The sequence below is a fragment of the Equus quagga genome, chromosome 13, assembly GCF_021613505.1.
Source record: "Equus quagga isolate Etosha38 chromosome 13, UCLA_HA_Equagga_1.0, whole genome shotgun sequence".
In the NCBI taxonomy this organism is placed as follows: Eukaryota; Metazoa; Chordata; class Mammalia; order Perissodactyla; family Equidae; genus Equus; species Equus quagga.
This window is the reverse complement of record NC_060279.1, coordinates 85,772,070-85,798,329: the sequence shown is the minus strand read 5'-3', so window position 1 is coordinate 85,798,329 and position 26,260 is coordinate 85,772,070. Positions and strand designations below refer to the sequence as shown.

Below are 26,260 nucleotides of genomic sequence, written 5' to 3'. Positions count from 1 at the left end.
AAAGAATCCATGGGCAATTTGACAGATTGATGACCTGCGGAGAAGACATTTCCAAAGTATGCTGTCAACACAGGATTAATATCTAAAATATTTGGGGAACATCTGTAAATCGGCAAGACAGACATAGAACACATCTTAAAGAAATAAATACAGTCATGAGTCGCTTAACGACGGACATACGTTCTGAGAAATGCATTGTTAGGTGATTTCATCTTTGTGCAAACATCACAGCGTGCACTTAGACAAACCTAGATGGTACAGCCTACTTCACACCTAGGCTCTATGGTGCTAATCTGATGGGACCACCGTCATACAAGCGGTCCATCGGTGACCGAAAAGTCATTATGCGGCATGTGACTATAAATTACATGAATAAGCAATTCGCAGAATGGGGAAATGCAAAAAGCTAGTAAGCACAGGAAGAGATGCTCAATCTCACTCATTATCAGAAAAATACAATTTAAGAACATCTTGCACCCACAAGAATTTTAAAAATAGAAAGTGGAATGACCATAAAGATATGGGAGAAAAAGGAGCTTTCCTAAATTGCTGGTGGAAGTGTAAACAGCTGCATCTTTCTGGAGTTATTTTGGGATATCCGGTATGCAGACTCAGTCTGATCCTGCAATTCTATCCTTTGGGGGGATCTTAAAAGGGTTCAGAAAGAGATAAGTTCCAGAATGTACATCGCAACACTGTACATGACAGCAAAGAGCTGGGGACAACCCAATGTCTGAATGACGAGATGGATTGATAACATTTGGTACATGCAAGTTATGGAATACAGGTTGGTTTAAAGGAATGAATTAGATATGTTTATACCAGCATGAACAGACCCTGAATGTATAAAGGTAAGTGAAAAACAAAGAGAGGTTGATGAGATGTATCATTTATGTAAAATAAAGACATGAGGCCCCACGGGTGGGAGATGGGGAGGGCAACGGAGGAGACAAAAATGAAACAGGCATGTGTGGGTCCACAGGGACATTGTGGTACCAGCTGAGAATTAGGAACACTCTAACTATGTGTATGTACAGCCCCAAAAGAAAATGTTTCGAGGGTGCAGTAGGGAGAAGACGGTGAAAAAATGGGGCACAGATTTATCCTAATTTTCTAAACATAAAAAAAGCAATCGGGGCTGGCCCCATGGCACAGCAGTTAAGTTCGCAGTTCCACTTCGGTGGCCCAGGTTTTACCGGTTCGGATCCCGGGTGTGGACATGGCACCGCTTGGCACGCCATGCTGTGGTAGGCGTCCCATATATAAAGTAGAGGAAGATGGGCATGGATGTTAGCTCAGGGCCAGCCTTCCTCAGCGAAAAGGGGAGGATTGGCAGCAGTTAGCTCAGGGCTGATCTTCCTCAAAAAAAAAAATGCAATAGAGCTGGCCCCATGGCCGAGTGGTTAAGTTCACTTGCTCCGCTTCAGAGGCTCAGGGTTTCGCTGGTTCGGATCCTGGGCGCAGACATGGCACGGCTCATCAGGCCACGCCGAGGCGGCGTCCCACATAGCACAGCCAGAAGCACTCACAACTAGAATATACAACTATGTACTGGGGGGCTTTGGGGAGAAGAAGAAGAAGAAAAGAAAGAAGATTGGCAACAGATGTTAGCTCAGGGCCAATCTTAAAAAATAAATAAAATAAAGTAAAATAATTACATTCAATTCAAAATATGGGGGGAAAAAAGCAATACAAGTCACACCATGGCTGAACATCCCAAAACAAAAAAAATTCCACAGTGAATGACATCAGATAATTGATGGTGCTTCTGTAAGACAAAAAAAAATAGACTCTCCTTTGGGACTACAAGGAAAGAGTTTTCTGAAAACTGACAGCCTTGCTGCATTTTCTTTGGTTTATTCATTTATTCATCTGCTCACTCCTTTAAAAGTACACGTTTTTTTTTTGTTTTTTTTTTTTGAGGAAGATTAGCCCTGAGATAACTACTGCCAATCCTCCTCTTTTTGCTGAGGAAGACTGACCCTGAGCTAACATCCGTGCCCACCTTCCTCCACTTTATACGTGGGATGCCTACCACAGCATGGCGTGCCAAGTAGTGCCACGTCCGCACCTGGGATCCGAACCAGTGAACCCCGGGCCGCCAAAGCGGAAGGTGCGAATTTAACCACTGCGCCACCAGGCTGGCCCCATAAAGTACGTGTATTTCTAAGCACCTCTAGGCCACGTAGGTCTTCTACTCGCCATTGGAATATACAGTTGATATGGCTCCTGCACTTTTGAAATGCCACACACATACAGACAAATTACAAATGTTGCTAAATGATGCTGAGGAGAAGTATAAGGTCAAATAAGATCTTAAAACTAGGAACCCAGACCTTATCTAGGGGTTAGGAAAGGCATCCACAGGGAAGAAACATTTGTTCTGAGTTCTAACAGATAAAACAGATGTTATCAGGGTAAAAAAGGGGACAGCAGAGCAGAAGAGCATTCCAGGAAGAAAGAGCTGCTTGTGCAAAGGCCCTGGGGCAGAAAAACCTTTGAAAGGAGGCTGATGCAGCCAGAGTTTAAGAGAAGAGGGGAAGGAGCATGGCCCCAGGGAGCCCAGACAGGAGGGCAAGGATTGTGAGTTTGGACTCTTAGGATGGTGAGCAATGTGCTACTCACCGGAGGGTCTGAAGTTTGCACTGGGGATGCCTGAGGCCCTCACACAGCAGCAGCACCCCGGCGTCCCCCAGGTCATTCAGACTTAGGTCCAGCTCCACCAGGCTCTGGTTCACACTGAGGGTGGAGGCCAGGTCTTCACAGGCAGCAGCGGTGAGGTGGCAAATCTTCAACCTGCAGGAAATCCAACTCAACACATATTATGGAGGGTTTTCTACACGTTGCTAATTTCACCCTCCCTACCCACAACCTTAAAAGCAATGCATTTCCAAACAAACAGTTCATTTAAAAAAATGGTCAAAGACTTGAGTAGTCATTTCTCCAAAGAAGATATACAATGGCCACAAATCGCAGGAAAAGACGCTTAACTTCACTAGTCACTAGGTAAATGAAAATCAAAACCACAATGGGATACCACCTTACGCACATTAGGATGGCTACTATAAAACAAAACAAAACAGAAAATAACAAGTGTGGGTGAGGATGCGGAGAAACTGGAAACTTTATGCACTGTTGGTGGAAATGTAAAATGGTGCAGCCGCTGTGGAAAACAATACGGCAGTTCAGCCAAAAATTAAAAGTGACCATATGATCCATCCATTCCACTTCTGGTTGTATAACCAAAGGAATTGAGAGTAGGGGCTCAAAGAAATATTTGTACTTTCATGTTCATGAATTATGCAAAATAGCCCAAAGGTGGAAGCAACCCAAGTGTCCAGGAATGGATGAATGAATGGATAAACATAATGCAATGTATATGTGCACTGGAATGTTATTCAGTCTTAGGAAGGAAGGAAATTCTAAGACATGCTACGTCATGGATGAACCTTGAAAACATCATACTAGGTGAAATAAGCCAGTCTCAAAAAGACAACCACTTTGTGACTCCACGTGAATGAGGTACGTACAGCAGTCAGATTCACAAAGACGTAAAGTAGGACTCACCACAAGATCCGCAGCCTACAGACCGGGTTGCTCAAGCCTTCACACAGCAACCTTGCACCCAAATCCTCCAGCGCATTTCCCGTCAGGTCCAACTCCACCAGATGTCGATTGGTGCTGAGCACGGAGGCGATCTCCCGGCAAGCCCCGGCCTCCAGCTGACACTTCCTCAACCTCGGGAGGAAAGAGACGTTGAGGAGGGCGCCATCTTGCTTTTCTGGATCCTGATGGCTCATCCTCTGGCCTATTTATCACCCAACACCAACCTACACGTGTCACGAAAGCTACGGAGATAAACAAGATCTCTATTTCCAGCAAGGAGCATCCTGTCTAATAAGACAATTGGGTCAGCAATTCCGATCCAATGTGCGTTGGTACCTTTGAGGTAGTAGGGCATGATACTTGAGAGTGGCGTCTGTAGAACTCAACAACCTTTGTTTGCATCCATCTCCACCACCCGCTAACCCTGTGACCTCAAGCAAGTTTCCATGAGGCCTCAGTTGTAGGTTTCACGTGCCACAGAATCTCAGGCTCACCGACCCTAAGGAGAACAATAGTGCCCACCTCACAGGGGTGCTGTGAGGACTACTAATTTACTAAAGGCTGAGGGGGTGGAACCAGGCCTGGCACACGGAGAGTGCTCAAGTGAGCTAGTGTTTATTAAAACCATCATCGTGGACGGGCCACCTAGCTCAGCTTCGGCAAGTGGAGGACAGTTAGGGGAGAATTTGAGCTCGTTCCCGAAGGTTCAGTAGAAGTTTGCGCGGAGGAAGAGGATGAGATGTGGTGGGTGTCTGCCCCGGGTTCCTGGCACAGAGCTCCTAAAACCCTTATTTCCTAAGTGATAAGAGCACTAGGAACGTCTTCTCTTTTAATGAGGCGACTCCGGGTGGGGTCCTGCATGGGGTCTGGTCAACAGAAAGACTAAGCCATGATTAGGAGCTGGGAATTTTCAGCCTCACCCCCCGTTCTCTAGAGAGGGGAGAGGGCTGGAAATGGAGTTGATAATTGATCACGGTTACATGAGGAAGCCTCCATAAAATGCCGATAGTAGCGGGTTCAGAGAGCTTGCAGGAGGGTGAACACATGCACACTGGGAGGGTGACGCACCCCAACTCTGCACGGACAGGAGCTCCTGGGCTCGGGACCCTCCCAGACCTCCCCCTGTGTGTCTCTTCATCTGGCTGTTCATCTGTATCCTTTACCATATCCTTTAATAAACTGGTAAACATAAGTCAGTGTTTCTCTGAGTTCTGGGAGCTGATCTAGCAAATTCATTGAACCCAAAGCAGGGGTCGTTGGAACCTCTGATTTATAGCCAGCCGGTCAGAAGCACAGGTGACAACCTGGACTTGTGACAAGCGTCTGAAGTGGGCAGAGAGCAGTCTCCTGGGTCTGAGCCATTAACCTGTGGCATTTGACACTACCTCCAGGTAGATAATGTTAGAATTGAGATAAATTGTAGGACACCCAGCTGGTGTCAGAGGCTTGCTTGGTGTGGGGCACTCGCCCACACGTTTGGTGACCAAAAGTGTCAGAAGTGTAGTGCTCTGCGTGAGTAGTCAACTAGTCACACAGGTGGGAAACTGGGTGGTTTTCTTGAAAACAGGGGCATTGCAGGAAAAGGGCACTGCACAGCTGAAGGACCTTTGCACAGGGGAGCTCTGGGGTTCTGACTTCCCAAGATGTGGTCAATAAGTGGGGTGTGGATTCTGGGTGGGCAGGTGGCTCCAGGGACCCCTCACCACGTAGAAGTGGGTGGGGTCAGAGGAGGCCACCAAGAGGCTCTCTAAAGTGCAAAGAGTCCAGGGCAGGTGCCTGAGGTCATGGGTCTAAGGGCGGCCCTCACTATTTCAAGCCCTTGGAGACAACAAGCTTGCCCTGGGGAGATCACGCAGATTAAGAACTTGTTCTGGGGGACAGCAACTCACTGAATCATCTGCAGCCTGCATCGGGGGTGTCGGAGCCCCTCACAAAGCAGTCTGACGCCCGGCAGCCCCAGGCCATTGCCGCTCAGGTCCATCCTTATTAAATTCTTATTGGCTATCAGTGCTGCGGCGAGGTCCCAGCAGGCAGGGCCAGAAAGTCGGCACCTCTTCAGCCTGCGATGGAATGAAGGAGAAAGAGCCAGGTCATTTCCTTTGTGGTCGCTTTCTGGATTTTCCCCCTTATCCTTTCTCGCCCTCCTTCTTTTCGTCTATACCCATTTTTCTCTTTTTCTAAAATAAAAGAAAGGGGATTAGTGGTTGCCGGGAGCCAAGGGATGGAGGATGAGAGTGACTGCTAATGGGTATGTGCTCCTTTCTGGTGTCATGAAAATACTCTGGAATTAGGTACTGGTGATGTTTGCCCCATCTTGTGAACATACTAAAAAAAAAAGAACACTGAGTTTTCCAGTATGTGAATTATATCTCAATAAGAAAAATAATAAAAGGAACAAAAATAATATAAAATGTTTTGGTGCTTTGCAGTCTTGGAAATGCCTCCACAGAGGTTGCCATTAAGAGAGGAATTCAGGACCCGTCATGTTCACTCTTCTCCACATCTTCTTTTCTCCATCACTAGGAGAAGAAGAAGGTACCACATCCTGAGTCGGCATCATGGTGCTCGCGGGGCCACAGCTGCTGGTTGGCAAGGCCAGCATGGTTTAAAAGCTCACCGCCAACGGTGGAAGTATCTTTATTCTTCTTCTTCCCTCCAGGCATCTGGGGGGCGAGTGACTTTTCTTTTCCTCTCTGTGACTTCCTTCCAACCAGTTGGATGGGACAGAATGTGGGAATTGGGGATTGCTGAGGAGAGGAGGCCCATGGGTCTCTAGTCTTGGCCCGTTGCTCTGACCTACCTCACTAACGTATCTTATGGTGGTGTCATTTCCAGTGGAAAATGAGGCACACACGGTCTTCAGACTCAGAGAAATTGGGAATTGAAAACCAACTATGCCACGGAGTAGCAGATACAGAGCCTCGTTCCAGTCACTTCACCTCTCTCTAACCTGCGTGGAGATAGGGCTGATGGTATGGACCTTAGTGAGTGGGTGAAAGAATTTGGTGACTTACTCAACATCAGTACTTAGCATGGTTCCTTGCACATAGCAAATGCTCAATAAATTATGGTATTATTATTATTATTATGCTCTCCTTGGGACTTGGCCCATGTCCTGCTCACAAAAATGGTACTTGGCTTTCCCACGCCTCGATCCCTGTGAGTATCTTTCTTTTATGACACTTCAAGGGAGCAGAGGCACAGTGTGGGTCAGGATTCAGATATGCTTGGTTCTCTTAGTCAAGTGTCATTCCAGTTCCTCTAAGCTATGCTTTGATATCACCATGATCGATAATAACATGCACTCTTGATAGATAGAAGATGATGATGATGATGATAGATAGATAGATGATACATAGACTTAATTTGTATTGTTTTTTATCTTTTTTTTGAGGAAGATTAGCCCTGAGCTAACTACTGCCAATCCTCCTCTTTTTGCTGAGGAAGACTGGCCCTGAGCTAACATCCGTGCCCATCTTCCTCTACTTTATATGTGGGGCGCCTACCACAGCATGGCGTGCCAAGCAGTGCCATGTCTGCACCCGGGATCCGAACCAGCAAACCCGGGGCTGCTGAGAAGCGGAACGTGCGCACTTAACCACTGCACCACCGGGCCAGCCCACCATACTATTTTAATTATTGTGGCTTTGTAATATAGTTTCAAATCAGGAAGTGTGACTGGAGTTAGGAAGCCTGAAAAGGAGGAGACAAAAATAAGAAAAGTGAGAGATGATGACGCCTGAACTTCTACTGATCCCCATCTGTTGTGGGCTGAGTCGTGTCCCCCACAAAATTCACACACTGAAGTCCTAACCTCCCCATCCCTCAGGGTGTGGCTGCATTTGGAGATAAGGTTTTTAAAGAGGTGACTAGGTTAAAATGAGGTCATTAGAGTGGGCCCTAGTCCAATATGACTGGTGTCCTTACGAGAGGAGATTAGGACAATGACATGCAGAGGAATGGTCATGTGAGGACACAGGGAGAAGATGGTCGTCTACAAGACTCAGAAGAAACCAACCCGGCTGATTCCTTGATCTCAGACTTGCAGCCTCCAGAACTGAAGGAAAATAAATGTCTGTTGATTAAGTCACCCATTCCATTGTATTTTGTCATGGCGGCCCTTAGCAGACGAACACATCATCCACCACCCTAATGTCTTTTCTTCCTTCCTTTCTTCCTTTTTTTTTTTTTTTTTTGGTGAGGAAGATTGGCCCTGAGCTAACATCCATTGCCAATCTTCCTTTCTTTTGCTTGAGGAAGATTCGCCCTGAGCTAACATCTATGCCCATCTTCCTCTGTTTTGTATGTGGGATGCCACCAGAGCATAGCTTGACGAGCAATGTGTAGGTCTGTACCCAGGATTTGAACCCATGAACCTTGGGCTACTTAACCACCATGCCACCGGGCCAGCCCCCCTAATGTCCTTTCTCACTGAGCCCCACGAGAGGCAGTGGTAGGACCCTGAGAAGCGCACAGACCCACCTTGACTCACCTCAGGTTCTGAAGTTTGCAGTTGGGGTGTCTGAGTCCTTGACACAGCAGCTTCACCCCCCGACTTCCCAGGGCGTTGCGGTACAAAACCAGCTCTATCAGGTTCGGATTGGTGCTTAGAGCAGAAGCAAGCTGTTCGCTGTAGGCATCTGGCAGGATGTTCCTCTCAGGTCTGCATGAAGGAAAGACAGGCCACAGTCTAGTTCTACTGGTCACTTTAGAATGATTAAGTACAATTGTATGTCACTTCATCTTTTTTTTTTTTTTTTTTTTGCTGAGGAAGATTGGCCCTGAGCTAACATCTATGCCAGTCTTCCTCTGTTTTGTATGTGGGATGCCACCACAGCATGGCTTGATGAGCAGTGTGTAGGTCCATGCCCGGAATCCAAAGCCATGAAGCCCAGGTTGCTGAAGTGGAGTGCGCAAACTTAACCACTATGCCACCGAGCTGGCCCGTCACTTCATCATTTATGAAGCATTTTGTCATCTTTATTTTAATTTATCTTCTGAACGACCCTGTGTTACTTGCCCAAGGTCACACAGCTACTAGATAGTAGAAACCAGACGTAAACCCTTGGACTAGGGGTGGAAAATGGCTTTCATCTCACAGGTGCACTCTGAGAGATTGGAAGAAGCCCTTGGAAGCCAGAACATTCACAGGTAGCCTTTCATCTGCACCCATGGTCTTCAAAGTGTGGTTCCCAGTCCAGCAGCATCAGCATCACCTGAGAACTTGCTAGAAATAAAAGTCCTCAGCCTCCAACACAGCCCTGCTTGATCAGAAATCTGTGTTTTAAACAGCCTTCCAGGTGATTCTGCTCACACTTCAGAACCACGGATGCACCCAATGGTTTCTTCACTCCCTTTCTTCACAGCTGATGAAAGTAAAATATCTCTGCTGAAGAACCAGAGCCAGAAATTACAAATTTGTGGCCTGGGAGCTGAGTTCCATCAATGAGTGTCCAATAATTCACAAATCAGGAGATTGCATATGAAAATACAGATTCTGTAGCAATTCTGGCTACACAGGGACCTGATGAGCACAAGGTAACAGTTGGCTCCCATAACCAGGTATGTGACTACCCTTGTCAGTGGGACCTGGACACTCCTGGTCACCAGCCCCCCTGGCCTGCCCCCCCCATTTCCATGACCATCTGGCTGTATCGTTTCCTCTGGCTGCTGTAACAATGACCACAAACACAGCAGCTTAAAACAACCCAAGTTGGTCATCTTACAGTTTTGGAGCTCAGAGGTCTGAAAGGAGTCTTGCTGGGTTAAAATCAAGATGTCACCTGGATTGTGTTCCCTCTGGAGCCCCCAGAGAAGGATCCACTCCTGCGCCTTTTCCAGCTTCCAGAGGCCACCTGCATCCCTTGGCTCGGGGCCCCCTTTCACGAATCATCCCTCTGAACTCACCACATATCACGTCTCCTTCTCCTGCCTCCCTCCATCCCTTATGATTCCTTTGGGCTCCATAGCCCAGGATCATCTCTCCATCTCAAGATCCTTACCTAAATCACATCTGCAAAGTCTCTCTTGCCATATAAGGTCACATATTCACAGATTCCAGCCTTAGGACCTGGGCATCTTTGTGGGGGAGCCATTATTGTGCCCAATACACTGGCCTTGGTGAGCATTTGAATTTATAATTCCTACTTGTGAGATAAGAGAAAATATATATATTGGTCTCCTGGCACAGGGCTCCTGAAACTCTTGTGATTTCCTGGATGATAGGAGCGTCCTTTGTTCTAATGAGGCGACTCGGGTGGGCTCCTGGATGGGGACCGCTCAACAGAAAGACCAAGCCACGATCAGAAGCTTGGAATCTTCAGCCCCAGTCTTCATCCTCCAGGGAGGAGAGAGGGGCTGGGAACAGAGTTAATGATCAATCACGCCTCCGTGATGAGGCCTCCATAAAGATCCCAAAAGTACGGGATTCAGAGAGCTTCTGGGCTTCTGAACACGTGGAGGTGCTGGGAGCGTGCCGTGTCCACAGAGAACATGGCGCTCTGAGCCCCTTCCCCATGCCTTGCCCTGTGCATCTCCGGCATCTGGATGTTCATCTGTATCTTTTATCATATCCTTTGTAATAAGCTGGTAGACAGTAAGCAAACTGTTTTCCTGCATTCTGAGCAGTTTCAGCAAATAACAGAATCTAAGGGGAAGGAGGCCATGGGAACCTCTGATGTGTAGCCAACCTAGACAGCCGTTATGGGTAACCCGGGGACCTACTACTCGTGATTGGCGTCTGACGTGGGGTGAGAGCAGTCTTGTGGGACTGAGCCCTTAGCCTGAGGGATCTGACATTATCTCCAGGTAGTTACTGTCAGAATTGAGATAATTACGTGGGACACCCAGTTGGTGTCACAGAGAATTGCTTGGTGTGGAGAAAGCTCCCCACATCTGGTGTCAGAAGCGTCGTGAGTGTGGTAGTGGTGTGACAGGAAAGAGGACAAAAGAGGAGAAGTGAGTTTTCCTAGTTGCCCCTCCAGACTTCAGAGCCAGTCACCACCCCCCCCCCCCCCCCCCCCCCCCCCCCCCCCCCCCCCGGTAAACAAGGCAGTGATGGAGGTGAAGGATGCCTCATCTCTCTGTCTGGATAAACAATCTGACATTCCATCTTTTGAGGTTTGGCGTGGAGCGCCAACACACTTGGTCCAGACCTACAGGGATGTGAGTAAGACAAGATATGATCTCACAGGTCAGAGGGCAAAGAGCAGGACATTTCCTGCCTGGCTGCGGAAAGGGGTGTGGATTGGGTGCAAGGAGTCTTTCAGAAGATGCTGTAATTTTGGACCTTCTAAAATCTTGATGACCTTTCTCTGAATCAGGCTGGGGTCAAGAACTGGCCTGAGTCACATAGCACAGGGTACAATAGGCAGCCAATAAAATCTCCTAATTTACTTCTCGTGATATGGTCTGTCTTATGACTTATGGTATAAGGTATAACGACACACATTACTTACATATTTTAATTATATATAATTATGCATATAATAATACACATAAAGTCTAGTTTATGTGACCCACCATACCCTAGAGGCCTTAACTACAATATGGCAATGTGTTCTGGTAGATTTAATCAAATCATCTACTCAGAGTGTCTACACTGTCACCTACGGTGGTGATGGTGAAAAGAGTGATGTCTAAATTTTATTGAGTTCTGACCTTGTACGCAACCCAGTGTGAAGCCTTTACAACCAGCCTTAAGAGGTAGGAATTAAAATTCCCATTTTCGGGGCTGGCCCGGTGGCGCAGCGGTTAAGTGCACATGCTCCGCTTCTGCGGCCCAGGGTTTGCTGGTTCGGATCCCAGGTGCAGACATGACTCCGCTTGGCACACCATGCTATGGCAGGTGTCCCACATATAAAGTAGAGGAAGATGGGCACAGATGTCAGCTCAGGGCCAGGCTTCCTCAGCAAAAAGAGGATTGGCGGCAGATGTTAGCTCAGAGCTAATCTTCCTCAAAAAAAAAAAAAAAGCCATTTTCCACGCAGAAAAACTGAGACTCAATGAGAAGAAAGGTCCCACAGCTAGCGGGTGGCAGAGTTGGGATTCTAACCCATGTGTGTTAGATTCCAAATTCCGGGCTCTCTATTCACCAGCACCCCTTCTTGTATCCTCTAGTACAGTAATTTAAAGTCCTGAGCACACACCCTCCATAAACACACGTAGTACACCTTTACAGCATTTAGATCAATGAGGAGCCTGGTTGCCAGAATTATAACTCCAGCGAGATGAAGAGTCATGAGGAGCCAGGCAGAGTCTGATAACTGGAAACAAGCCCCAATCGGAGCGGACGTTGACACATCAGTCCCTCTTAACTGCATCTCCAGGGTCTTTGGACTGACTTTTCCCTCTTCCCAGAACACCCCTCCTTCCTAAATTTTCACATCACTGCTCCATCTCATCACTGAGGCCAGCAGCAGTCGTTATCTGAGCTGATGGGGAGGCGCGGAGGATCTGGAGCCCACCCTCAGCAGGACGTATTCAATGATTCCCACGGAACTAGCGCATCAGGACCCCAGCCCCCTGCCCCTCAGTATGGGTGGGGACACTTCTGAGAAGTGGAAAGTAGCATTGGCCTCTAGTTGCCCCTGAGGGACTGGCTTGACCATGTTCCCTTTGTTGGCTGTCTTCCCTTGTCTTCTCCGCTTTCTGGGACGATCTCCCAAAGAAACTACCATAGGGAACCAGAACACCCTACTTTGGCGTAACGGTTATTTTGAGTTGAAGGCAAATGAGATGCAGAAAGAAGGCCCAGAGCTGCCCTTATCCGACCAAGAGAAGAAATTTCTGAAAACTGAGGACTTCCATAAATCTCCGTCTCCTGGGGAAGTTTTATGGCCACAAAGAAGATGGAGGGGCCGGCCCCGTGGCCAAGTGGTTAAGTTCACTGTGGCGGCCCAGGGTTTCACTGGTTCGATCCCAGGCGTGGACATAAGACGGCGTCCCAAATAGCATAACCAGAGGCGCTCACAACTAGAATCTACGACTATGTACTGGGGAGCTTTGGGGAGAAGAAAAAAAAAAAAAGAAGATTGGCAACAGTTGTTAGCTCAGGTGCCAATCAAAAAAAAAAAAAGAAGATGGAATGTTGGTACCAAAGGGGTTCAGGACACGCGACCCCAAGATGTGGGACCTCAGCATACTGAACGTCTTGAGCTGAAGGGGTTTGAGAAAGAAGGAGGGAGAAGCGTCACTCTGACCCTCGCCCCCAACTTCTTCCTTAAAAGCAGGAGATCAACCTCTCCTGTGGAAGGTGCCCTCCTGTACCAGGAGGAAGGGAGACAGCCGTATTGCCAGAAACAGGGGTCTTAGAGCCAAGGAGGGTGTCAAACAAACCTCGTTACTTCCTCACCACTTACGACCCCAAGCGCAAATCCCTCTGTCTCGTCAATTCTTCACAGATTTACCGTTTCTTTGTCTAAAAGGTATAAAAGCTTTGTGCTCTGTGCGCTTCCTTGACTCTTCATTCTCTTGTGAAGGCTCCCGTGTACGTGTAAAAATTCAAAAAAATCTGTATGCTTTTCTCCTTTTAATCTATCTTATGTCAGTTTAATTCTTAGGTCCGGCCAGAGACCCAAAGAGAGAAGAGGAGAATTTTTCTCCCCCTACAGTTCCATGATGGACCTACACAAACAAACCTTACTCCATGAGTTTTCTGCATATATTTTCCACCCCACAATTTGCCACCCCAGAACCTCAAAGTTCTTTTCCTTTGTTCTTGTCACTTGTCTAAAAATGTATTGTTCTTTTGTTAAGATACTATAGAACCCCAAGTTCTAACCATCCCTCTGAGCTACACGTCTCTGGGTACTCCTGCGTGTAAGCGCAGATGAACGTGCTAATAAACTTCTGCTGGTTTTTCTCTCACTGATCTGTTTTTTGTCAGTCTAATTTACAGGCCTCCAGTTAGGAACCTAAGAGGTTAGAAGGAAAAAGAATGTTTTTCCTCTACTACCCTACTAACATTGAAATCCTTGTTTCTAAGATTACTTTTTGGGGAACTCAAACCTCGCACAGTTTTAGCCAAAAGAGTCTTTTAAAAAATCACTTCCAGGGCCAGCCCGGTGGCGCAGCAGTTAAGTGCAAATGTTCCACTTCTCGGCCACCCAGGGTTCACTGGTTCAGACCCCCGGTGTGGACATGGCACCGCTTGACATGACATGCTGTGGTAGGCGTCCCACATATAAAGTAGAGGAAGATGGGCATGGATGTTAGCTCAGGGCCAGTCTTCTTCAGCAAAAAGAGGAGGATTGGCAGCAGTTAGATCAGGGCTAATCTTTCTCAAAAAACCCCAAAATATCACTTCCTCAGAGCTTCTCTCCTTGACTATCCCCTTTCATGTTGCCCACCCCCGTCCAACTCATTGTCTATTACATTACCCTGGTTTATTTTCCTCACAATAGTTATCGCCATCTGAAACTACCTTAATCATCAATTTCATTTGTTTTCTTGTTTGCATATTTATTTGCTTACTATTCTTTTCTTTTTAAGATTGACTCTGAGCTAACATCTGTTGCCAATCATCTTCTTTTTTTTTCTCCCCAAAGTCACAGAACATAGTTGTATATCCTAGGTGTATGTCATTCTAGCTCTTCTATGTGGGATGCCGTCACGGCATGGCCTGATGAACGGTGCCAGGTCCACGCCCAGGATCTGAACTGGCAAACACTGAGCCACCGAAGTGGAGTGCATGAACTTAACCACTCAGTCATGGGGCCTGTCCCTTCACTATTCTTTTTTCTTTTTTTTTTTTTTTTTGAGGAAGACTGGCCCTGAGCTCACATCCATGCCCATCTTCCTCTACTTTATATGTGGGATGCCTACCAGAGCATAGCGTGCCAAGCGGTACCAGGTCCGCACTGGCAAACCCCGGGCCGCCAAAGCATAACGTGCACACTTAACTGCTGTGCCACTGGGCCAGCCCCACCCTTTCTTTATCTATCTGCCTCTCTTGAGGATGTTTGCTCTGGCAGGGGCACTGGCCAGCTTATTCACACTGTTTTCAGTCTAAAGAAAAGTGCTCTTGATAATATTTGTAGATTGAATACATTCTCCTTGACATGGGCCCCAATTTGGTCCTAAAAAGTATTGTTTAAGAGCAGGACACTGTCGACTGTGATCTGGGAGCCAGGCCATTCTCTGCTGTGGGGGGCTAGGATGTTTTTGCAGCATCCTTGGCCTCTACCCACTGGAAGCCAGTAGCACCCCTCCCGTCTCCCCTAGCTGTGACAACCGTCTATTTCCCCAGATATTGCCAACCATCTCCCAGGGTGGGGGTGGAACCACCCCCAGTTGAGGACACGAATTCGGTTAAGAGCGTGAACTTGGAGAGAGAGCCCCAGCGAGTACTTACGGCTGTGCCAGTGGCGCCCGGGGCCCCGAAGCCCCCCTCAGCCCGTCTTCTTCGTCCGCGCTGTAGGCGGCCCCGCACAAGTGCAGCACCACGACGTTCCTGCAGTTCTTCACACAAAAGCAGGAAACCATATGCTCCATCCTGGTGGCGATGTTGCTGACCACGACCACTTGGAAGTGGCTCAGGGCCTGCTGGATGAACTCCTCCTCCTGGATCTCATAGAGACAGCTGAAGAGCTCCAAGCAGCCCTGCTGGAGCATGGAGCCCTCGCTCTGCGCTTTGCTCTCGATCCACTCCAACAGCTCCGCCTTGACGCGAGGCGAGACCTTCCAGCAAAGACTTTTCTCCAAGTAGCTTCTCGTCTGCTCGTTGAGGAGTCCAAACAGGAAACGGACGGTGAGCGCCAAGAAGCTCCTTTCTGAAAACCCGCACTCAGCCAACAGCCTTGCCACGTTCTGGTCTGGGCCGGGTCTGCTCTCCCCATCCTCCAGGATATAGTGCATGGCTGCGAAAAACTCCTGGAAACTCAAGTGGATGAAGCTGTAGAACCTTTCACAGTTGATGTCCTTCTGGAAGATGTTCATATTGAGGAAGGAAGACACATCCACTCCATCCAGGCCGTGCTTCCGGAGGTCCTGTTCCTCAAAAAGGATTTTCTGATTCCAGAGGCCATCTGCAGCCAAAGAGCAGAGCCCTCTCTGGTTGGGTGGGGTCCGGAGGGTCGGGGTCCCTGGCTTGGGTTGCATGAGACTCAGGAGGTAGAGCGTGTACACTGCCGTCGTGGTCCTGGATGTCTGCCTCAAAAGCCTTCCACCCTCCATCTGCTGCTTGAGGCAAGTACAAATGACCCAGCACACCATAGGGACAAAGCACAGAGTGAAGAGGGGCTCGTTGTCCCTCACGAAATGGAAGACTCGGCCGGCCTGCTCGGCGTTGTGGAAATACTTGTAAAAGTACTCCTTCCTTTCCGCCTCGGAGAAGCCGAGGATCTCCACGTGCCGGGGATGCTCCAGCAAGCGTTGGAGCTTCTCCAAAGCCGTGGGCCTGGTGGTGATGAGCAAAGACAGCTCCGGCAGCAGCTTCTTCCGAATCAGGCTGCTAAGCAGGAGCTCGGTGGGCCGTTTCTCCTCCCAGCAGAGGCACCAGGGGCCCTGAGGGTCGTGGAAAGAGGGCTTGAGCTCATCAAAGCCGTCAAGGATGAAAAGGAGGCGCTCAGGAGCTCGCAGGAGCTCCTGGAGGGGCGCGCCGGGCTCAGGCCAGCAGCTGGAGATGAGGTCTTGCGCGCTCCGCTCAGAGGCGCTCTGGTTCATCTCCCTGCAGTGGATGTAGAAGACGTAATCAAACCTGTCTTGGAAGAGCCTTCCGTCGGCCCAGTCCAGCATCACCTTGTGGGCCAGCATGGATTTGCCCATCCCTGCTGCCCCCTGCAGGACCACGGTGCGCGGCGGCTCGGGGCGCTCCTCATCTGGCTCAAAGAGGGTCTCCATCTGGATGAGGCTGGCCTGCTGTCCTACGGTTCTCGCATGTCCCCAGCCCGTGTCCAAAAGCTTCTGCTGGGCCCACGTGGGATTTGAGTGCTCCTTCACCAGGAGGAGCCGGGTGTAGCGCTGGCTGAGGTTGACGCATTCCCCCAGCCGGGCGTTGCGGTCTTCCATTAGGCGGAATTTCCGGCGCACGTGGTTCCTGTAGGATTCCCGGGGATCTGAGGGAGAGGAAGGGAGGATCCGTGGAAGACTCGTCAGCAACATTTAATGAATTCCTGAGTTAAAACAAACCACGGTCTAGTGCCTACTTGTTCTGTGATATCCTTGGAACGGTTTTCTAGGTGGAGTCTGAGAATCTTGGTACCTCCCTGTGAAGATCTCAGGTTTGCATGGGAAGCAGAGGCGTTAACATGGAAACCTCTCATGCACAGTGCGCTATCCTTGCTGCTCAAATGGTGGTCCCTGTGCCAGCAGCATGGGCATCACCATTCCGGCTGAGGGACGACCGCAATGCGGCCGAGAAGCATGTGTCAGTCAACCCCATCCTCAGCCTCTCCTGGCAAAGAACACTTAATCCCATGTGGGCCCACCGGGGAGCTGGTTGGCAATGTGAAATCTTGAACCCTGCTTCCCTACAACTGAATCAGAACCTACCTTTCTAACAAGATCACTGCATGGTTTGCACCCCCGTTAAAGCTGGAGAAAGCGGGGCTGCAAAGTTTTTTGGGTCCCCTTTGAAACAAGGTAGATGCGTATGGCACTGAAGGAGAACTTATCCGTTCTATAACCCCTTTGCTTAAAGGCTCTTTGGGAACACCTGCTGGTATAGATGTCTGGGAGTAATCTAGAATAGCGGTTCTCATGGGGAGACTGGGTCCTCCTTGGGGACCTTTGGCAAGGTCTGGAGGACGTTTGGGTTGTCACTACTGGGCGTGCTACTGCTGTCTGGTGGGCGGAGGTCAGGGATGCTGCTGAACGTCCTACAACACAGCACAGCCCCCACGACAAAGAGCTATTCAGCCCCAAAATGTCAACAGTGGGAAGGTGGAGAAACCCTAATCTGGACAAAAATGTGTCCCTTGGTATTTGGATGTCACCAGAGGCCCATAATATCCACCCAAGAGAAGGTGAAAAAGATCTGAATTCGATCCCAGGACTCTCTCAAAACAAATACACGTACTCTTTTATTTTTAATTGTGGTAAAATAGACCATAACATAAACTTTACCGTTTTAACCTTTTTTTTTAAGTGTACAGCTCAGCGGTATTAAGCGGATTCACAGTGTTGTGCAACCATCACCACCGTCCATTTCCAGAGCTTTTTCGTCATCCTCAGCAGAAACTCTGCACCCAGTGGACACTCACTCGCCATTTCTTCCCTCCTCCACGGCCCCTGGCAGCCACCGTCCTACTTTCTGTCTCTATGAATTTGATGACTTTAGCTACTTCATATAAGTGGAGTCATGCAATATTTGTCATTTCATGTTTGGCTTATTTCACTTAGCATAATATTTTCAAAGTTCATCCATATTGCAGCAAGTAAGGCTATTATTCTTGTGTGTGTGTGTATAGTTCATCCATTCATGTATTGATTTTTTTAAAAAATCACTTCTGGGGCCAGCCAGGGCATCCCGGGTGTAGACATGGCACCACTTGGCAAGCCATGCTGTGGTAGGCGTCCCACATGTAAAGTAGAGGAAGATGGGCATGGATGCTAGCTCAGGGCCAGTCTTCCTCAGCGAAAAGAGGAGGATTGGATTAGGGGCTGGCCTTGTGGCCAAGTGGTTAAGTTCTCTCGCTCCGCTGCAGACGGCCCAGTGTTTCATTGATTCAAATCCTGGGTGCGGACATGGCACTGCTCATCAGACCATGCTGAGGCAGCGTCCCACATGCCACAACTAGAAGGACCCACAACAAAGAATACACAACTATGTACTGGGGGGCTTTGGGGAGAAAAAGGAAAAAAATAAACTCTTTAAAAAAAAAGAGGAGGATTGGCAGCAGATGTTAGCTCAGGGCTAATCTTCCTCAAGAAAAAAAAAGATAACAAAAAGAAAAGAAAATCTTAAAGACTGGATCACTTTCGGCACTGTGCTGACCCCTATTGGAGCCTGAGGCCAAAGGAAAAATCAATAAAATTGATCGTGCTTTTAATTAAAATGTTGATATTTTGTTCATCGTGGATTTTTTTGGCAATTATTTTGACTTTTAGAAAATACTGCATTGAAATATTTCTCTTGGTGGCTGAGCTTTTTTGGCACCCTCTTATAATTTGCACCCCAAGGAAGAGCCTCACTCACCACCGAACTCTCGTCCTCCCCACACCCAGCACTCTCCCTCTTACTGGTAACCTTGCAGTCTCACAGAGGGGCTCCTGGCAGGTTCCTGGCACTCCTTTCTCTCTAGCCATCGGTCTACAAGCCCTGCCCTTGTCTTTCCTGAGTCTCTCTGTCCACTCCCTTCCTCTCCCCTCCGTCCACATGGCCACCTGCCCCAGCTGGGCCTCCCCTCTCACCTCCTCTAAACGCCCTGTCCCAGCCCCTTCCCCTGAGTCCAGCGTCCCCACCAACCCCAGAGGAAGACTTTTCCGACCCCATTTGACCCTGTTCCTCTCCTGTTCAAAACCCTTCCTGCTCCCCTTTGGCCTCATGATGAGAGTCTAAGCTCTTCATCCAAGCTCTTCAGAGCCCTCGCGGCCTCTGCCCCACCTTCCTTCCATCGCAGGCTGGGAGTTCCCCAGCGCCCTGACACCACAGTCCCAACCAGCCCAGATCTTTCTCGGTCCTTGCTCCAAGTGTGCCCCGTGAGGACGAAAATCCGCCCCATGAGAATGACTGCTCTGACTGTGTTAGAGTAAGGACAGCTGTGAAGCGGAGGAGAGAGGAAACAGACACTTTGCAAACAAGCAGGGGAGAAAACTGAGGCTCCGAAAGTGGGCTTGACTTGTCCGAGGCTGCCTGGCTGGAGCGGTAGGTGGTGGAAATAAAAGCCCAAACTTGGTGCTCTGGCTACAGAGCTCCTAACGCCAGACCATGAATCCCTGCCCCGACTTCAGCCCTGAGCTGGCCAATACGGTAGCCACCGGCCCCATGCGGCCACTAAGTACTTGAAATGTGCCTGATGCGCCTGAAGAACTGGATTTAAAATTTTCATTTTCGTTAATTTCAATTAATGTGTATCTACATTTAAAAACCAATACTTGATTCAGTGATTGAAAAACTTGCAAGCACATTCGAACAACATATAGTGAACCTACTTTTCTTTTCTTTTCTTTTCTTTTTTGAGGAAGATTAGCCCTGAGCTAACATCTGCTGCCAATCCTCCCTTTTTTTGCTGAGGAAGACTGGCCCTGAGCTAACATCCGTGCCCAACTTCCTCTATTTTATATGTGGGATGCCTACCACAGCATGGCTTGCCAAGTGGTGCCATGTCCGCACCCGGGATCTGAACCAGCGAACCCAGGGCCACCGAAGCAGAATGCACGCACTTAACCGCTGTGCCACCGGGCCAGCCCATGAATCTACTTTTCAACTGTGATTTTTGTGAAATCTAAATATTGATCAAGTATTTCCGTGAAAATTTAGAATTCAAAATGAACACACACCTCACTTTGAAGACTTAGTGCAAAAAAAAAAAAGAATATAAAATATCTAACTAATAATGCTGTATGTGGATCACTTGGTGAAATGATAATATTTTGGATATATTGGGTTAAATGAAATATTTTATTAAAATTAACTTCAGGGGCCGGCCCTGTCGCTGAGTGATTAAGTTCACACGCTCCACTTCGGTGGCTCAGGGTTTCGCTGGTTCGGATCCTGGGCGCAGACATGGCACTGCTCATCGGGCCACACTGAGGTGGCATCCCACATGCCACAACTAGAAGGACCCACAACTAGAATATACAACTACGTACTGGGGGGTTTGGGGAGAAAAAGCAGAAAGAAAAAAAAAAGAAGATTGGCAACAGTTGTTAGCTCAGGTGCCAATCTTTAAAAAAAAAATTAACTTCACTCACTTCTTTTTACTTGTTTTACTAGAACATTTCAAAGCCTATATGTGGCTCACACCATGTTTCTGTTGGACAGCGCTGCTTTACAGCTTCCCAAATCATTATTGTGTTTGATGCTTCCGGACTCAGAGAAGCAGGCAGGCAGAGAAGGTACATTTTACAAATGGGGAAACTGAGACCCAGACCCGGGGGTAATGACTTGTCTAAGAACAGGCTATGAGTCTGTGGTAGGGCAGGGATCCATGGGGATGGATCTTAGATCCAATGCATTGAAGATGCCCTTGGAAGAGAGTCCAGAATCCTTTGTGTCCTTGCCAACAATCCTGATTCTATTCAAGTAGGGTGTGTCCATCCTTGGGTCCTGCGAGTGTTATCCCTTCACAAGCCCCAGGGATGAATTATGGTTCTGCTGAACCAGCCATGAGCAATCTCATTCTCCTTTACCAGTGGCTGGTCTGAGAAGGGGTATGCGCCCAGTCCTGACCGATGAATTACACAGGTATGACCACTCAAGGGGAGGAAGCTTATTAAAAGAATTGTATTCCTAGGGGCTGGCCCAGTGGCGCAGTGGTTAAGTTCGCATGTTCCGCTTCTCGGTGGCCCAGGGCTTGCCGGTTCAGATCCCGGGTGCGGACATGGCACCACTTGGCACACCATGCTGTGGTAGGTGTCCCATGTACAAGGTAGAGGAAGATGGGCACGATGTTAGCTCAGGGCCAGTCTTCCTTAGCAAAAAAGAGGAGGACTGGCAGTAGTTAGCTCAGGGCTAGTCTTCCTCGAAAAAAGAGAATTGTATTCCTGGATAAAATAATAGTCTCTTGAGGAAGAAAGGCTTTTGTCTCCCTTTTGGTCATTGCTTAGAATTCTCTTGTATAAAATGGTTGGGCCACCATCTTGCAATCATGAGGTGACACATCTTAGGACAAATGAAACACAGGGAGAAGTGGGGCTTCAGTGGTGTCATTAGTCCACTGCATGAATTCTGCACCCACCCAGCCCAAGACTTCTTGGTATATGCAAACATTACATACATGTCCTTTTTGGTTGACCTACTCCCAGGTGGATAGTCAGATACAGGTAGCCTCATGCATTCTAATGGATACATGGCTCATGGCTCACCTTTTCTTGGAGTTCCAGGAAAGACTTCCGGAGAACATGCCGACTGGCTCCCCAGCGAGGACAGGCCACCAGGTGGAGTATCTGGAGGAGACATTTTGTGAGATCAGCTGGCACGTATCTGGCTAGCACTCAATAATATTAGCTACTCTCACGCCAAACTGTCTACGTGATAACTCCCCGCCTATCCACATCCCAGCAGGTTTAGCAGTGACCTCACCTCACACGCACTATTGTTGAAAACACTTGTTCTGCATAACCCACTCTCCTCCCTGGGTACCCATCATGATGATTGACATCTCCATCCATCCGATTCACCCCCTCAGCCAGGGAGTTCTGAGTCAGTTTGGATCCCTTCCTCCCCTTCAGCTCTCAACCATGTCTCACCCATCAACCATCCATTCATCCATCCAGCAAATATACAGATATTGGGCACCAACGTTGTCCAGGCATTTTTCTAGGCATTGGATACACAGCAATAACCAAGACACGAGGCTCTTTCTCCGTGGACCTGACATTCCAATGGTGCTGGGAGTTCAGCAAGTAAAAAACAAACACCAAATATAACTTCCGATCACGATAAACTTTGTGTCTGAAATTAACCAAGGTGATACAACAGAGTGATCAAAGTACTATTTGAGTTTGGGTGGCCAGGAAAAGCTTTTCTGTGGATGCAGCGTAAGACCTAAAATTTCAAGTGTTTCCTCGACATCTTTGAGCCTCCTGGGAGTCCAGAGGTCTAAGTGTGAGTCCTTGTGCTCTTATGAGACGTGCCCCCCACCTCACGGGAAAGGCTCCCCCCTCAGCTAGTCCTCTGATCAGAACTAGACCAACTGCACCCGACCTGGTCGCCGTGTCTCCTAGACGACCAACTGCATCTCACTTGCTCCTTGATCTAACAAGTGTCCCCTCCCTGCTGGTCCATGAAATTATTCAAACAAGCCAATCACATCTTCTTGCAGGAGCCATAAAGCGCCCCACCCTCTTGTCACTACAAAGCCTGCCTCCCACAGCGCCCCCTGGGTCCCTGCATTGCTGAGTGCAACCCTGTGGGACCCTGCATGGTGCGTGCGGTCCCCTGCCCTGGGCTGCGAGTCCGTGAGACTAATAGACTGTTGTCAGTCTCATCTGTCCAGTGTCGCGTGGCCTGTGTTCAGCTGTCTAGTACTAATTATGGTGGGAGATCCCTCTTTCACTGATGGGGTGAATAGGAGGTGACTGGAACAGAGGATGAGACCTTTAATCTGAGAACTGAATGGCAATGGGCTAGATATGTGAGCAGAGGCATTCTAAACAAAAAAAAACAGCAAGTGCAAAGGTCCTGGGGAAGAAACAATCTTGACACAATAGAGGAGATGAAGTCGGAGTGGAATGAGCTTCTGGGTAAGTGTTAGGGAGTGAGTCTGGAGCGCATGTAGGAGCATATTAAGGAGTTTGGACCACATTCCATCCACAGCAGGAAGCCAATGGAAGAATTTAAACAGGAGAGGGAAATGACTTAATTAATAATTTTAAAGATCACTCTGCCTGATGAGTTGAGCATAACCTGTAAGGAGCTGGTGACCATAGCAGAGAATGTTGGTGGTAGATTTGACTGGGTGACAGCAACGAGAAGAACGCGTGGAGTTGGAATATATTGAGATTTGCCAATAGATTGGATGTGTGAGGTTCTGGGAAAGAAGGACTCGAGGTTGATGCCCGAGTAAAAGTAATCAAAAATAAATAAATAAATAAATAAGTGATAGGAATCAGACATCATGCTCATTAGGATAACTAAAATTTAAAAAAACAAAGATAAGAAGTGCTATGAGGATGGGAGACAATTGGAACCCTGTGTGCTGTTGGTGGGAATGTAAAATGGTGCAGCCACTATGGAAGAGAGTAAGGAAGTTCCCTCAAAAATTAAAAACAGAGGGGCCGGTCCTGGGGCTGAGTGGTTAAGTTCTTGCGCTCCACTTCGGCAGTCCAGGTTTTCACCATCCTGGGTGCAGACATGGCACCGCTCATCAGGCCATGCTGAGGTGGCATCCCACATGCCACAACTAGAAGGACCCACAACTAAAACTACACAACTATGTACCGGGGGGGCTTTGGGGAGAAAAGGGAAAATAAAATCTTTAAAAAAAGAAAAAGAAAATGCTGCAAACCACGGCCTTTGTTTGTTCAGAGTTATTAAAGACTTTGTTTTTTCGGAGATGTTAAACACTGACTGGCACACCACTGCCATCACTCCTCCTTAGCTTTGAGACATGAAGCCTCACACAAGCGACTGTGTACAGCAGAACTTGATTAGTCACTCAACAAACGTTCACCAAGACTTACTCTGTTCCTGGCCATAGCCAGACACTGGAATCACAGAGAGTCACCCAGAGGAGTCAGGAGTCCCCGTGTCCCATTAGTGGAGACAGGTGAGAAATTACACGAAAAACCAGAACTCAAATGCCATGTCTGCCACTTCCAACCATAGCTGGTATTTGCTGAGCAGTTACCATCTGCTGGATATTGTGATAAGCACTTTGCATATATTATCTCACAAACTTTTGTCTGGGGACAAATCATTTTTTTCAGAGTCTCAGTTTTCTCAACTATACAATAGATGTAACAATAATATCTGTCACACATCATTTTAAGCATCGGATGTGCTGATGAGTGGATGTATTATTATGCACAGTGGATGCCTTTTTATAGGACGGAATCGATCAGTCTTAGTACCATGGTGATTATTTTCTCAGACAGAGGATATAATAAAAGAAATCTGAGAGCTAAGGAAGCATAAAAGTGGGGTTTTGAAGCCACCAAGGTGGCTGAGAGTGAGAGAGAAGAGGAGTAAAAAATTCAGAGAAAGTAGTTCCTCCAAGATTCTGATGGATAAATAAGATTTTTCCAGACAGAGAAGATGGAGGGTGTTCCAGGGAGAACACAGCATGAACAAAGGCCAAGGGGATAAAAGAGAACCCCGGTCTTGTGAGCCCAGCGGTTGTCACGAAGGAGAAGGGAACTGTGTTGCAGCCTTGCCGGTCCCATCGCTGCCTTACCCCTCACCAGGTCCTCTCTCCGTCCTCGCTCCCACAGGTCCTTCCTGTTGATCCGCTCAAAGATGCTCAGAGCCAGCAGCCAGGCCTCCTGCATCCCGCAATGTGCCACGAGCAGCTGAGCCATTTCCAGAGGACCAGCCTGCTCCATACGCCCCCTGGGGATCTTGGCCTCGCCCGGCTCTGTCGCGGTCCCCAGGTATAACTTGAACTTCTTCAGCTCCACGGCCTCAAGCTCTTCCAGGTAGGCGGAGAGGCGACAGAGGCCATCCCTGACCGGGATTCGGGGCATCGGGGCGTCGTGAACCCCCAAAGAGAGAAGCCGGAGACTAGGATGTTTCTATACACAGGACGAGGGCTGCCGACATGCCCCCCACCTGCTCATTGTCGGGCAGAGGCTGTAGGAATGAAAGAGAGGAAAGTCCTTCTGTTGAAATGGTGCTTCCTCACTCTTCAGTTCTCGCCCACCCTGCCCCAATCTCCAACCGGTGTCCACGTTGAAGAAGGGGAAGTTGGGAGAGATTACAAAATCGCGGGAGCCATTTGACGCATGAGAAAGACTTTCGCTTCTGCTCCCTCTTCCTGGCTCCCGTGACCAGTCACTCTCTTTCCCCTTTCCTTCCTGCTGTTTCCGTCGCCTACTAGTGTTTCTGGTCAACGGGATTATTATCAAAATAACGACCGCCCCTTCTTGTGGGAGGATTAGACATCTTTTCTGTGGATATCAGACTCAGACGTGTCACTTGCATTGGCTGATGGATTATGAGCCAATGTGACTGTGAAATGTGGATAAACGTGAGCAAATTTCTCTTCCAGGTAGAAGCATTAAGGACTTTGCATAGGTCTGCTATTTTCTCTTTTCTCTCAGCCACAAGATTGTGATATCCTAGATAGGGACTCTGTGGTGGGCAGAATAATGGTCCCCCAAAGACGTCCATGTGCCATTCCCTACAACCTGCGATATGTTATCTTAAATAGCAAAAGAGACTTTGCGGATGTGATTAGATTGAAGGCTCTTGAGATGAGGAGATTACCCTGGACTATCCAGGTGGGCTCGATGTAATCACAAGGATCCTTATAAAAGGGAGACAGGAAGACTAGAGTTGGAGAAGGCGGTCTGATGATGGGAGCAGAGGTAGGAGTGATGTGATTGCTGGCAGGGGGCCACAATCCAAGAAATGAGGGAAGCTTCTAGAATCTGGAAATGGCAAGGAAATAGATTCTTGCCTAGAGCCTCCAAGAGGAACAGCCTGGGGGCACCTTGATTTTAGCCCCGTTTTGAACTTCTGACCTCCCAAACTGTAACATCATAAATGTGTGTGATGGTAATTTGATAGAGCAGCAATAAGAAACGGATGCAGACTCTCTTCTCAGCGTTGGACCAGGAATGAAAAGAATACAGATGGAGCCATAGCTGAGTGGCTCACAATGAACTTGTGTGTAAACAATGTTGCAGTAAGTCGCTAAGATGTAGGCATTGTTTATTACTGCGCTTTACCTCAGCCCAAACGGGCTGATACAATGATGTAATGATTTCTGGAAAACAGTGAAGGCAGGATTGCCTCATTTACGATGCTTTGGCTGGAATTAGCAATCCCAATTCTAATGCCTTCAAGAATAAGGAGAAATTGGGGCCAGCCCCATGGCCGAGTGGTTAA

General features: G+C 48.2%; 1 protein-coding gene across 2 annotated transcripts in view; it reads right to left on the bottom strand.

The window, feature by feature from the left end:
* NLRP12 (NLR family pyrin domain containing 12) overlaps positions 1-24,959 on the bottom strand; it is a 31,138-nt gene extending 6,179 nt beyond the window's left edge. For both annotated transcript variants that reach the window (XM_046683202.1, XM_046683203.1), the window contains exons 1-7: positions 24,606-24,959; positions 21,574-21,654; positions 14,960-16,661; positions 8,099-8,269; positions 5,496-5,666; positions 3,568-3,738; positions 2,626-2,796 (exon numbers count right to left, since the gene is read on the bottom strand). In XM_046683202.1, the coding sequence (XP_046539158.1) occupies positions 2,626-2,796; positions 3,568-3,738; positions 5,496-5,666; positions 8,099-8,269; positions 14,960-16,661; positions 21,574-21,654; positions 24,606-24,894 (2,756 nt within the window). In that variant the 5' untranslated portion in view covers positions 24,895-24,959. The remainder of the gene's footprint in view (positions 1-2,625; positions 2,797-3,567; positions 3,739-5,495; positions 5,667-8,098; positions 8,270-14,959; positions 16,662-21,573; positions 21,655-24,605) is intronic.
* Between the last annotated feature and the right edge of the window lie 1,301 nt (positions 24,960-26,260).